Source organism: Ranitomeya imitator, chromosome 6, assembly GCF_032444005.1.
Source record: "Ranitomeya imitator isolate aRanImi1 chromosome 6, aRanImi1.pri, whole genome shotgun sequence".
Lineage (NCBI taxonomy): Eukaryota > Metazoa > Chordata > Amphibia > Anura > Dendrobatidae > Ranitomeya > Ranitomeya imitator.
Window position 1 is genome coordinate 193,831,530 of NC_091287.1, and position 14,610 is coordinate 193,846,139.

General features: G+C 44.6%; 1 protein-coding gene across 6 annotated transcripts in view; it reads left to right on the top strand.

Moving 5' to 3' along the window:
- The window catches only part of ATPSCKMT (ATP synthase c subunit lysine N-methyltransferase), a 257,270-nt gene that overhangs the window by 36,452 nt on the left and 206,208 nt on the right, over positions 1-14,610 (top strand). For 5 of the 6 annotated variants that reach the window (XM_069730406.1, XM_069730408.1, XM_069730410.1 and 2 more), the window contains exon 2: positions 3,555-3,850. In XM_069730406.1, the coding sequence (XP_069586507.1) occupies positions 3,593-3,850 (258 nt within the window). In that variant the 5' untranslated portion in view covers positions 3,555-3,592. The remainder of the gene's footprint in view (positions 1-3,554; positions 3,851-14,610) is intronic. The other variant, XM_069730409.1, reaches the window with a different exon arrangement.

The following is a 14,610-nucleotide window of genomic DNA, read 5'->3' on the forward strand; positions in this document are numbered from 1 at the left end:
GCTCTGCAAAGGCTGCAAGGAAAAACCACAGCGCCTGGCGAATTCTAAGTCCATTAAGTTCAGGGCAGCGCCTGAATCCACAAATGCCATGACAGAAAAGGATGACAATGAGCAAATCAGGGTCACAGATAAGAGAAATTTAGGCTGTATAGTACTAATGGTAACAGACCTAGCGACTCTCTTAGTACGCTTAGGGCAATCAGAGATAACATGAGCAGAATCACCACAGTAAAAACACAGCCTATTCTGACGTCTGAATTCCTGCCGTTCTGTTCTAGTCAAAATCCTATCACACTGCATAGGTTCAGGACTCTGCTCAGAGGACACTGCCATATGGTGCACAGCTCTGCGCTTGCGCAGACGCCGATCAATCTGAATGGCTAGAGACATATATTCGTTCAAACCGGCAGGCGTAGGAAAGCCAACCATAACATCTTTAAGGGCTTCAGAAAGACCTTTTCTGAAAATAGCAGCCAGAGCCTCCTCATTCCATTTAGTGAGCACAGACCATTTTCTAAATTTCTGGCAGTATAATTCTGCCGCTTCCTGACCTTGACACAAGGCCAACAGGGTTTTTTCTGCATGATCCACAGAATTAGGTTCATCATACAATAATCCAAGCGCTTGAAAAAATGTGTCTACATTCAATAATGCCGGATCCCCTGTTTCAAGAAAAAAAGCCCAGTCTTGAGGGTCACCACGCAGCAAGGATATGATGATTTTTACTTGCTGAATGGGATCACCAGAAGAACGGGGTTTCAAAGCAAAAATAATTTGCAGTTATTTTTAAAGTTCAAAAACTTGGATCTGTCCCCAAAAAAACAAATCAGGAGTAGGAATTCTAGGCTCTAAAGCCGGAGTCTGGACAACATAGTCCTGGATACTCTGTACACTTGCAGCAAGTTGATCCACACGAGAAAACAAACCCTGAACATCCATGCCAAAGCATATATCCTGAACCACCCAGATATCAAGAGGAAAAAAAAGACAAACCAGAGCACAGAAAAAAAAAATGGTTCAGAACTTTCTTTTCCTTCTTTTGAGATGCATTTAATTCATTTTGGCCACTTGTACTGTTATGATACGGTGGTCTAGGAGCAACATGGAATGAGCTCTGAAGGAAGTGGTAACTGTACTGACCGCAGTCCCTAAGCTCAACACAACACTAGAAGTAGCCGTGGAATGCTCCTAACTCTCCCTAGGCATCTCGTCACAGCCTAAGAGCTAACTACCCCTAAAGATAGAGGCAGGAAAACTATCTTGCCTCAGAGAAAATCCCCAAAGGATAGATTAGCCCCCCACAAATAATGACTGTGAGTGGAGAGGGAAAAGACATACACAGAATGAAACCAGGATGAGCACAGGAGGCCAGTCTAGCTAAATAGATAGGACAGGATGGAATACTGTGCGGTCAGTATAAAACACTACAAAAAATCCACGCAAAGTTTACAAAAAATCTCCACACCTGACTAAAGGTGTGGAGGGTAAATCTGCTTCCCAGAGCTTCCAGCAAGACAGAATTAATTCATACTGATAAGCTGGACAAACATAGAAAGCACAGAACGGATAAGTCCACAATCTATGGACAGAAAAGAGCAAGCAAAAACTTAGCTTTGCTGAACTGGTCAGGATAACAGGGAAATCCAAAGAGATGTAAATCCAACCAGGAACCATTTACAAGTGGCACTGGCTGAAGAAAGAGCCAGGCATAAATAGCCGAGCAGAAAAGACGATAAGTGGAAGCAGCTGAAGACAGCTAAATCCAAGGAGCAGCCATACCACTAGAAACCACAAGAGGGAGCCCAAGAGCAGAACTCACAAAAGTGCCACTTACAACCACCGAAGGGAGCCCAACAGCGGAATTCACAACAGTCTCCTACCATACAGTCCCTTTTCATTCAGACGCCGACGGACAGTACGGGTTGACACTGATATACCCTCGGACTGCAGGGCAGCTTGAACTTGTTTAGATGTTAGTCGAGGTTATTTATCCAAAATCCGCACAATCTTGCGTTGAAATCTCTTGTCAATTTTTCTTTTCCGTCCACATCTAGGGAAGTTAGCCACAGTGCCATGGGCTTTAAACTTCTTGATGACACTGTGCACGGAAGACACAGGAACATTCCAGTCTTTGGAGATGGACTTGTAGCCTTGAGATTGCTCATGCTTCCTCACAATTTGGTTTCTCAAGTCCTCAGACAGTTCTTTGGTCTTCTTTCTTTTCTCCATGCTCAATGTGGTACACACAAGGACACAGGACAGAGGTTGAGTCAACTTTAATCCATGTCAACTGGCTGCAAGTGTGATTTAGTTATTGCCAACACCTGTTAGGTACCACAGGTAAGTTACAGGTGCTGTTAATTACACAAATTAGAGAAGCATCACATGATTTTTCGAACAGTGCCAATACTTTTGTCCACCCCCTTTTTTATGTTTGGTGTGGAATTATATCCAATTTGGCTTAAAGGGAACCTTTCACCCCGTTTTTTCAGATTGAGCTATACATACTGTTAAATAGGGCCTGCGCTGTGTGTTCCTATAGTGTATGTAGTGTACCCCGATTCCCCACCTATGCTGAGAAATAACTTACCAAAGTCGCTGTTTTCGCCTGTCAATCAGGCTGGTCAGGTCGGGAGGGCGTGGTGACATCGCTGGTTCTTCCTCAGCTTTACGTTGGTGGCGTAGTGGTGAACAAGCAGCGCGCGATCTGCGCTGTCATCCCTTTCGTCGGTGGGGGCGGCCATCTTCCTGGGGCCGCGCGTGCGCAGATCGAGTGCTCTGCTGCACGGGGCTTCAGGAAAATGGCCGCGGGATGCCGCGCGTGCGCATTAGAGATCGCGGCGGCCATTTTCCCAAAGCCGAGATGCAAACTCGGCTTTGGGAAAATGGCCGCCGCGATCTCTAATGCGCACGCGCGGCATCCCGCGGCCATTTTCCTGAAGCCCCGTGCAGCAGAGCACTCGATCTGCGCACGCGCGGCCCCAGGAAGATGGCCGCCCCCACCGACGAAAGGGATGACAGCGCAGATCGCGCGCTGCTTGTTCACCACTACGCCACTACGCCACCAACGTAAAGCTGAGGAAGAACCAGCGATGTCACCACGCCCTCCCGACCTGACCAGCCTGATTGACAGGCGAAAACAGCGACTTTGGTAAGTTATTTCTCAGCATAGGTGGGGAATCGGGGTACACTACATACACTATAGGAACACACAGCGCAGGCCCTATTTAACAGTATGTATAGCTCAATCTGAAAAAACGGGGTGACAGGTTCCCTTTAAGGACAATTCTTTTTGTGTTTTTTCATTTAAGACAAATTAAATGAAGATAATAATACCGAACAATTTGTGTTTGCAATCATTTTCAGGAAGAAAATGAGTATTATCTGACAGAATTGCAGGGGTGTCAATACTTTTGGCCATGACTGTATAAACACTTTTTTTTAACTATTTAATTTTTAATGCTTGAAAATGGATACTTTTTGGATAGATTTAAGTCTTTTTCTGCAGGACTGTTGTCATTAATGCATATTTGTATTTCTGTATTACCTTACAGATTTTCCAGCAATTCCCAGTTTAATGTGAAATGAGAACATGGCAGAAGTAGAGCCTTCTTTGAAATATAACATTGGAACTGAAAAAAAGAAAAGATGGGGACTGGTTGCAACAGGTGTTGTGGGAGGCACACTGGTGGCTTTATATGCTGTTGCTACTCCATTTGTGTCTCCAGCTCTAAGAAAAATTTGTCTTCCTTTTGTACCTGCAACAGAACTTCAGATGGAAAATGTATTCAAAATGCTTATGTTTAGAAGTGGAACTTTCGTTGACATTGGTAGTGGTGATGGACGTATTGTAAGTATTAAAGGGTTATTCTCTTGAGCGAGTCAGAGCTATGCAAACTGCTTACTTCCTGGTTGCTTGGAGGGCAGGTACTCCTCCTTGAATTACTTTTTTGGTGAGAAGCTTAATTCTGCTTTTACAGATTTATGGTCTGTCAGTGCTTGACCTTAGTGTTTGTTTACATATTTAACCCCTTAGCGACTGCCGATATGCTTTTTAATGGCGGTAGTTAAGAGTACTTAAACCACAACTGTGGAAAAAGTCGGATTTTCTCTGAGACCCCAGAGAACATGATTCGGGTCGTTTTTTACGGTGATGATTCGGGTCATTTTTTACCGACCCCCGTGGTGCGATCGTCGTTATTAACCGTATAACGGTGACCGCAAAAAAAAGCGCGATTTGCCATTTAATTTCTCTATCGTCCGATGTGATCGCACATCAGAGGACAGAGATATAGAGACTCCGATCGCCCCCTGATACTTGCCAGTGTCTCCCGGTGTCCCTGGATCCTCCTGCTTCCCCGCATGGCCGCTGGCATCTTCTTCCGGTAAGAAAATGGAGGACGCATGCGCAGTGTGCCCGCCGAGATCTGCTGGCCAGGACCCAGCAACAATAGGAAGATTTTTCCTTTTGGTTCATTTTGGTCACTGTGATTAGGGGGGTATCGCAGTGATCAAAATAAAAAAAAGTAAATAACCCCCCTCTTTATCACCCCCTCAGTTAGGGAACAATAATACAATAAAGAAAATGTATTTCCATTTTCCCATTAGGGTTACAGTTGGGCTAAAGTGAGTTGAGCTAAATTTAGGGTTAGGGTTGGGGCTAATATTAGGGTTAGGGTATGTTTCCACGTTAAGGATTCATTCAGGATTTGCTATGCATTGGACGCTGCGTACAGCTGCAGTGTCCAATCCGCTGTGGTCAGATGTTATAGCATAGTGGAGGGGATTTTATGAAATCCCATCTCCACTATGCATGCAGGGCCGCATCCGGCAGCCCTGCATAAACGGACATGGGGCGCATCTTTCCAGACCGCAGCATATCTATTTATCTTGCGGAGACGCTCCGTCTCCACAAGATAAATAACACAGTCTATGAATATGATGCAGTGATTCTGCATGTGTTCAATGAACACATCTGGAATCACCGCATGTACAACAGGGGGCAGCGCATTGGGGTATCCGCTGTGTCCAAAGCGCAGAGATTACACCCCGTGGAAATATACCCTTAGGGTTGGGGCTAAAGTTAGGGTTAGAGTTGGGATTAGGGTTAGGGTTGGGATTAAGGTTGGGATTAGGGTTTGGATTAGGGTTAGGGTTGAGGTTAGGGTTGGGATTAGTGGGATTAGAGTTAGGGTTGGGATTAGGGTAAGGTTTGTGGTTAGGGTTATGGCTAGGGTTGGTATTCGGGTTAGGGGTGCGTTGCTATTAGGGTTGGGATTAGGGTTAGGGGTGTGTTGGCGTTAGGGTTTTGATTAGGATTATGTTTAGGGTTAGGGGTGTGTTGGGGTTAGGGTTATGGTTAGTTTTGGGACTAGGGTTAGGGATATGTTGGGATTAGGGTTGTGGTTAGGGTTGGGATTGGGGTTAGGGGTGTGTTGGGGTTAGGGTTGGAGTTAAATTGGGGGTTTCCACTGTTTGGGTACATCAGGGGGTCTCCAAATGCATTATGGCGCCACCATTGATTCCAGCCAATTTTGCATTCAAAAAGTCAAATGGTTCTTCCTCCCTTACGAGCTCTGCTGTGTGCCCAAACAGTGGTTTCCCCCACGTATGGAGCATCAGCGTACTCAGGACAAATTGAACAACAACTTTTGGGGTCGAACTTCTCCTGTTACCCTTGGGAAAATAAAAAATTCCGGGCTAAAAAATCATTTTTGTGGAAAAAATAAATTATTTTTTTATTTTCACAGCTTTGCATTATAAATTTTAGTGAAACACTTGGACATTCAAAGTTCACACAACACATCTAAATAAGTTCCTTAAGGGGTTTAGTTTCCAAAATGGGGTCACTTGTAGGGGTTTTCTACTGTTTAGGCACATCAGGGGCTCTGCAAATGCAACATGACCCCCTCAGACCATTCTACCAAAGTCTGCATTCCAAAGCGGCGCTCCTTTCCTTACGAGCTCTGCCGTGCGCCCAAACAGTAGCTTACCCCCACACACGGGGTATCGACGTACTCGGGACAAAATGCACAACTTTGGGGGTCTAATTTCTCCTGTTACCCTTGGGGGTTCAAAGTGCTCACCACACATCTAGATAAGTTCCTTGGGGGGTCTAGTTTCCAAAATGGTGTCACTTGTGGGGAGTTTCCACTGTTTAGGCACATCAGGGGCTCTCCAAATGCAACATGGCATCCGATATCAATTCAAGCAAATTCTGCATTGAAAAAGTCAAACTGCACTGCTTCTCTTCCAAGCTCTGCCGTGCACCCAAACAGTGGTTTACCCCCACATATGGGGTATCTGCGTATTCAGCAGAAATTGCACAACAAATTTTGTAGTTCATTTTCTCTTTTTACACTTGTGAAAATAAAAAAAATTGGTTCTGAAGTAAATGTTTGTAAAGAAAAGTTAAATGTTAATTTTTTCCTTCCATATTGCTTCAGTTCCTTTGAAGCCCATACAGGGTTAATAAACTTCTTGAATGTGGTTTTGAGCACCTTGAGGGGTGTAGTTTTTAGACTGCTGTCACTTTTGGGTATTTTCTGTCATGTACAGCCCTCAAAGTGACTTTAAATGTGAGATGGTCCCTAAAAAAAGGGTTTTGTGAATTTTGTTGTAAAAATGAGAAATCGCTGGTCAACTTTTAACCCTTATAACTTCCTAATGAAAAAAAAAATTGTTCCGAAATTGTGCTGATTTAAAGTAGACATGTGGGCAATGTTGTTTATTAACTATTTTGTGAGACATATATCTCTGATTTAAGGGCATAAAAATTCAAAGTTTGAAAATTGCTAAATTGTAAAAATTTTCGCCATATTTCTGTTTTCTTTCATAAATAAACGCATGTAATATTGAAGAAATTTTACCTCTGACATGAAGTACAATATGTCACAAAAAAAATTCTCTGAATCAGCGGGATCCGTTAAAGCGTTCCAGAGTAAAATTTGGTCTGGTCATTAAGCTGCAAATTGGCTCTGTCACTAAGGGGTTAAAAGTAAGAGTGCAATATAATAGGGAATTCTGTTGCTGCTAATAATTGTCATCAATAAGTATTTTTCGGACTATAAGACACACCGGACTATAAGACGTACACAGGTTTTAGAGGTGGAAAATAAGGAAAAAATATTTGAAGCAAAAAAAAAGTGCTAAAATTTTATAACATACTATTATATGTGGTGTTATATATAATAGTATGTTATTATGTTGGAAGCTGCGGGTAGAAGATGGTGCTGCAGGGCCAGTGTGGTGTCTATAAAGTACTATATGAAGACGCTGGAGGGTGAGTATATGAATGGGGGCACAGGACTTATATTTAAAGCACCACTCCAGAACTGAAAAATAACACTAGAGTGCTGCTTTAACCTCTTATGCCCCAAGGGTGGTTTGCACGTTAATGACCGGGCCAATTTTTACAATGCTGACCACTGTCCCTTTATGAGGTTATAACTCTGGAACGCTTCAACGGATCTTGGCGATTGTTTTCTCGTGACATATTGTACTTCATGATAGTGGTAAAATTTCTTCGATATAACTTGCGTTTATTTGTGAAAAAAGCAGAAATTTGGCGAAAATTTTGCAATTTTCCAATTTTTTATTTTTATGCCCTCAAATCACAGAGATATGTCATGTAAAATAATTAATAAGTAACATGTCTGCTTTACATCAGCACAATTTTGGAACCAAAAATTTTTTTTGTTAGGGAGTTATAAGGGTAAAAAGTTGACCAGCAATTTCTCATTTTTACAACACCAATATTTTTTAGGGACCACATCACATTTGAAGTCACAAAAAATTTAATTCAGCTCCAATTTGTTTTACCGTATATACTCGAGTATAAACCGACCCGAGTATAAGCCGACCCCCCTAATTTTGCCACAAAAAACTGGGAAAACTTATTGACTCAAGTATAAGCCTAGCATGGAAAATGCAGCAGCTACCGGTGAATTTCAAAAATAAAAATAGATGCTCCATACCATTCATTATTGCCCCATAGATGCTCCATATAAAGCTGTACCATATTTAATGCTCCATACTATTGATTATTGCCCCATAGATTATCCATATATAGCTGTGCAATATAGAATGCTTTGCACCGTTCATTATGGCCCCATAGATGCTCCATATAAAGCTGTGCCCCATATACAATGCTCGGCACCGTTCATTATGGCCCTATAGATGCTCCTTATAAAGCTGTACCATATATGCTCTGCACCGTTCATTATGGCCCCATAGATGCTCCTTATAAAGCCGTGCCATATATGCTCTGCACTGTTCAGTTTGGCCCCATAGATGCTCCACATAAATGTGTGCTCTATATGCTCTGCACCGTTCAGTTTGGCCCCATAGATGCTCCTTATAAAGCTGTGCTATATATGCTCTGCACCGTTCATTATGGCCCCATAGATGCTCCTTATAAAGCTGTGCCATATATGCACTGCACCGTTCAGTTTAGCCCCATAGATGCTCATTATAAAGCTGTGCCCTATATGCTCTGCACCGTTCAGTTTGGCCCCATAGATGCTCATTATAAAGCTGCCCCATATAGAATGCTCTGCACCGTTCAGTTTGGCCCCATAGATGCTCCACCTAAATCTGTGCCATATATAACGCTGCTGCTGCTGCAATAAAAAAAAAAACACATACTCGCCTCTCTTGCTTGCAGCACCCCAGCGTCCGGTCCCGGCGTCTCTCCGCACTGACTGATCAGGCAGAGGGCGCCGCGCACACTATATGCGTCATCGCGCCCTCTGACCTGCACAGTCAGAGCGGAGAGACGCCAGGAAGATGGAGCGGCGCCCGGCGTGTGGATCGTGGACAGGTAAATATGCGATACTTACCTGTTCCCGGCGCGGTCCCTGGCTCCTTCTCCTGGACAGCTGGTCTTCGGGTGCCGCAGCTTCTTCCTCTATCAGCGGTCACCGTTACCGCTGATTAGAGAAATGAATATGCGGCTCCACCCCTATGGGAGTGGAGTCCATATTCATAAGTTTAATGAGCGGTCCCACGTGACCGCTGTACAGGGGAAGAGCTGCGGCACCCGAAGACAGTGTGACGGGCAGGGGGAGCATCAGGATCGCTTGGACTAGGTAAGTATGCCTCAGACCTCTCCCCCCCTCACCCGCCGACCTTGCCACAGACCGTGACTCGAGTATAAGCCGAGAGGGGCACTTTCAGCCCAAAAATTTGGGCTGAAAATCTCGGCTTATACTCGAGTATATACGGTATGTTCCCAAGGGTAAGAGAAGAAATTGGACCCCAAAAATTGTTGTGCCATTTGTTCTGAGTACGCCGATACCCCACATGTGGGGGTAAACCACTGTTTGGGCGCATGGCAGAGCTCGGAAGGGAAGGAGCGCCGTTTGACTTTTCAATGCAAAATTGACTGGAATTGAGATGGGACGCCATGTTGCGTTTGGAGAGCCCCTTATGTGCCTACACATTGAAACCCCCCACAAGTGACACCATTTTGGAAAGTAGACCCCCTAAGGAACTTATCTAGATGTGTGGTGAGCACTTTAACCCACCAAGTGCTTCACAGAAGTTTATAATGCAGAGCCGTAAAAATAAAAAATCATATCAATGAAATGGTTAGGAACCAACTCCATGAGGATGGTCTGATGGCCCGATGTCCACAGATGGAGGTTGTGCTCACAGCCCAACACCGTGCAGGATGCTTGACATTTGCCGTAGAACACCAGGATTGGCAAATTCGCCACTGGCACCTTGTGCTCTTCACAGATGAAAGCAGGTTCAAACTGAGCACATGTGACAGAGTCTGGAGATGCTGTGGAGAGAGATCTACTGCCTGCAACATCCTTCAGCATGACTGGTTTGGCAGTGGATCAGTAATGGTGTGGGGTGGAATTTCTTTGGAGGGCCGCACAGCCCTCTGTGTGCTCGCCAGAGGTAGCCTGACTGCCATTAGGTATCGAGATGAGATCCTCAGACCCCCTGTGAGACCATATGCTGGTGCAGTTGGCCCTGGGTTCCTCCTAATGCAGGAAATTGCCTGACCTTATGTGTCTGGAGTGTGTCAGCAGTTCCTGCAAGATGAAGACATTGAAGCTATGAACTGTCCCGTCCGTTCCAGGGACCTGAATCTGATTGAGCACATCTGGAACATCATGTCCATCCACCAACATCACGTTGGACCACATACTGTCCAGGAGTTGGGATGCTTTTGTCCAGGTTTGGGAGGAGATCCCTCAGGAGACCATCCGCCACCTCATCCGCAGCATGCCCAGGCGTTGTACAGTAGGGAGATCATACAGGCACATGGAGGCCACACACAATACTGAGCATCTTTTCTTTGTCAAGAGGCATTTCCACTGAAGTTGGATGAACCTGTAATTTGATTTTCCACTTTGATTTTGAGTGTCATTCCAAATCCAGACGTTCATGGGATATTCATTTTGATTTACATTGATAATTGTTATGCTTTATTGTTCTGAACACATTCCACTATGCAATATATAAAGTCATGGCCAAAAGTATTGACACCCCTGCAATTCTGTCAGATAATACTCAGTTTCTTCCTGAAAATGATTGCAAACACAAATTATTTGGTATTATTATATTCATTTAATTTGTCTTAAATGAAAAAACACAAAAGAGAATGAAGTAAAAAGCAAAACATTGATCACTTCACACAAAACTCCAAAAATGGGCCAGACAAAAGTATTGGCACTTTCAGCCTAATACTTGGTTGCACAACCTTTAGCCAAAATAACTGCGACCAACCGCTTCCGGTAACCATCAATGAGTTTCTTACAATGCTCGGCTGGAATTTTAGACCACTCTTCTTTGGCAAACTGCTCCAGGTCCCTGATATTTGAAGGGTGCCTTCTCCAAACTGCCATTTTTAGATCTCTCCACAGGTGTTCTATGAGATTCAGGTCTGGACTCATTGCTGGCCACCTTAGAAGTCTCCAGTGCTTTCTCTCAAACCATTTTCTAGTGCTTTTTGAAGTGTGTTTTGGGTCATTGTCCTGCTGGAACAATATTAGACAGAAAAACCGTATGCACTACTGGTGAAATGGTGCTAAGGTTAGGTTCCCACACCTTCATACAAATAATGAAAAGAACCCAGCACTCAACTTGATGCTTTAGTGCAAATTTTATTGTAGTAGTACCCAATAAACGTTTCGGTCCCTCATATGGACCTTCGTCAGTAACTACATGTGAGAAAACAAATAACCAAACATAAACAAAAAGTAATAAAAAAAGTAATCATACAAAACAAAGTATACACATAGAACTTTTGAAGGAGAAACAGCATCGATATAGGATTCAGGTCTAATGTATAAGCGATATATATACGCTGAGGAGAGCTACACCGAGTATCGAGGCATAATTTGTTCCACGTGGCGGAATAGTAGAAGACAATCAGGAAATGTGGAGAGGGAAAGGTGAGGTACATACCGTACTAATTAGTGGTGAATGAGACCATAGGGTCACAGGGCACTAAAAGAAGCGGCGTCTGGGGATTATGAGAAAGTCCTGTTAAAGACTCCTCTGAGTCGGGAAAATAATGGTATGGGGGATATTAAATAAGGCATACCTTAGGAGTAAACGGGACTGGAATAGTACTGTGGGTAAACAATGAAACAAAGTTACATACCGGTAGCCGAAAGCAGGGCAGAGCCTGCGCTAGTGCTGTGATTACCTAGAGTGATAGCGAGGAAAGGAGCCGCTGTCAGAAGCGGTGTCCACCGCTGGTCTGATCGGGAGTCGGAGGGGCCGCCGCTACACAGGCGGAGGGCAGGGCCGAAACCGGCCCAACAGCCAATCAGCGGCTGAGCTAAGAACCGGAAGTGACGTCGCGTTGTGAGACGTGAGGAGTAACACAATGTGCGGCTATGAGAGGAGATCATGCGGTGTAGCCCCCGGAAGTGACGTCGCGTTGTCTAGGAGCTAGAGCTAGAGCGATACAAAGGGGCGGATAGAGGACAGCGCCGGTGGAGTGGCCTTATTAAATAGTACACTGGCTAGGGGGATAAGAGACCTAGGAGGGAGGGTACCAGATAACTAAGTAAAGAATCAGGTTAGAACAAATAACATAGAGATGACCGTGGGTATGCCTATAGGGAAATTAATGTCTAATTAAGTTCTCAGAGAAAGGAGGCCAAATCATAGTCTCTATTGAGTCCCAAGGGGTGGAGGGTCTCCAACGTATGAATCCAAAAGGCCTCCCTCCGTTTAAGATGGGCCACCCGGTCGCCCCCACGACGGATAGGGGGGATGTGTTCTATGACCTGGAACTGTAATTGTGAGACATTATGGCCATGGTTATTGAAATGAAGTGGGATGGGTAACAATAAGTTCTTGCAGCGGACCGTAGACTTGTGTTTAGAAACACGATCTCGTATAGGTTGCGTGGTTTCCCCTACGTATAAAAGTCCACAGGGACATTTAATTAGGTATATGACCCATGATGAGGCGCAGGTGAAATAGTCTGGAATGCGGTATGTTTTTCCTGAGCGAGGGTGGTGAAAAGAGGGGCCTTTAAGAACGTTATGGCATTGTGCACAATTAAGGCAAGGGAAAGTCCCTGTGCGTGGACTTTGTAGAAATCGTTGGCGGGGGGATGGAATACCTGATCCCAAGTCTGCCCGCACTAAAGAGTCCTTCAGGTTGGGTGGGCGTTTGAAGCAGGGGAGAAAAGGTTGTTGGAATTCGACTACGTTAGGGTATGCTTTAGACAAAAGGTGCCAGTTTTGACGTATGGACCTATGTAAAATGTAGGCAAACGGGTGATATGAATGAACAAACGGGATCCGATTGGAGGCTCTATTTGGTCGTGGGGGTGAAGGAGCGGCAGCTTTTTCCAGTACAGAAGGCGGGTAACCCCGTTGGGCAAATTTAGTAGCCATTTCTTGAAGGCGGACTGGTCTGAGCTCCGTGTCAGAAACGATCTTTGAAACCCGATGGAATTGAGACTTGGGTACCGAATTTTTAGTGGCAGGAGGGTGGAAGCTCGTGAAGTGTAACAAGCTGTTACGGTCGGTACTTTTAGTGTAAAGATCGGTGGTAATAGAGCCATCAGGTTGAAGAATGACCATAGTGTCTAGGAAATTGATCTGTGTGGGGTTATGCGACATGGTGAAAGAAATACCCGGCCAGGCTGTGTTGAGCCAATCAAAAAAGGACGCGAGGGCTTCCAACGAGCCCCCCATATGCAGAAAACATCGTCGATGTAATGTCTCCGTACGATAACGTTGTCACGAAACAGAGGATGGGAGTATATCTGGCTCTCCTCAAAATCGGCCATGTAGCAATTAGCATACGGGGGTGCTACGTTGGAGCCCATCGCGGTGCCACGGATTTGTAAATAGAAGTCATCCTGAAACAAAAAATAATTACGGGTAAGGATGATAGTCAACAGCTCAATGCACAAGTTGATCTGATCAGGTAGAAAGCCAGAATGGGTCAGAAGTTTATGGACAGAGTTAATGCCTTCGATGTGAGGGATAGACGTGTACAAGTCTTTTACGTCCATAGTTACCAATGTGGAGTGTGGAGGAATGGGTCCTATATCCTTAAGAATATTAAGGAAGGATCCTGTGTCCAGGATAAAGGACTTGGATGACCTAATCAATGGGGTGAGGATCTTTTCGAGATAAATTGCCAGAGGGGAGAGGATGGAGTCGGTGGAGGCGACTATGGGCCTCCCTGGAGGTTTCTCCAAGTTCTTATGGATTTTAGGAATAGTATAAAATACTGGAGTGATCGGGTGTGAGTTAGTGAGAAATTCACGTGTTTTAGGGTCTAGGACCCCAAGTTCAGTATATTTCAAGAGTGTATCAGAGATGATTTGCCGGGTAGCGGCTATGGGATCTCGTTGTAATTTGACATAGACCGTGGAGTTGTCCAATTGACGTCAAATTTCGTGGAGGTAATCTGACCTATTCATTATAACGAGGGCGCCCCCTTTATCAGCGGGTTTGAAAATAAGACTACTATCATTTTGTAGGCCTCGTAAGGCCTGACGTTCTATGGGGGAAAGATTGGGTGGAAAAAATAGTCTGCCCCTTCTGATATCCTCACATAGTGATTTGAACGATTCTTTAATGAAACCTATGAAGGATTCCATGGCATGTGAGCCATGTGGAGGTCTAAAATGGCTTTTAGTATAAAGGCCTAAACTCCGGGAGGAAAGAGGATGGTCAAGAGGTACTGATGAGGGCTGTGTGGGGGGCGGTTCTGGGGATGTGGAAAAAAAGGCCTTCAGTCTGAGAGTACGAAAAAATCTTTGAAGATCCATTTCAAGATCAAATGTATGGCATTGATATGACGGGCAGAATGACAACCCTTTCTGTAGTACTTTGTGTTCCGCTACACCAAGCAGTCTATCAGAAATGTTTATTACCAACGGATTGGTACCTGGCTCAACACAGCCTGGCCGGGTATTTCTTTCACCATGTCGCATAACCCCACACAGATCAATTTCCTAGACACTATGGTCATTCTTCAACCTGATGGCTCTATTACCACCGATCTTTACACTAAAAGTACCGACCGTAACAGCTTGTTACACTTCACGAGCTTCCACCCTCCTGCCACTAAAAATTCGGTACCCAAGTCTCAATTCCATCGGGTTTCAAAGAT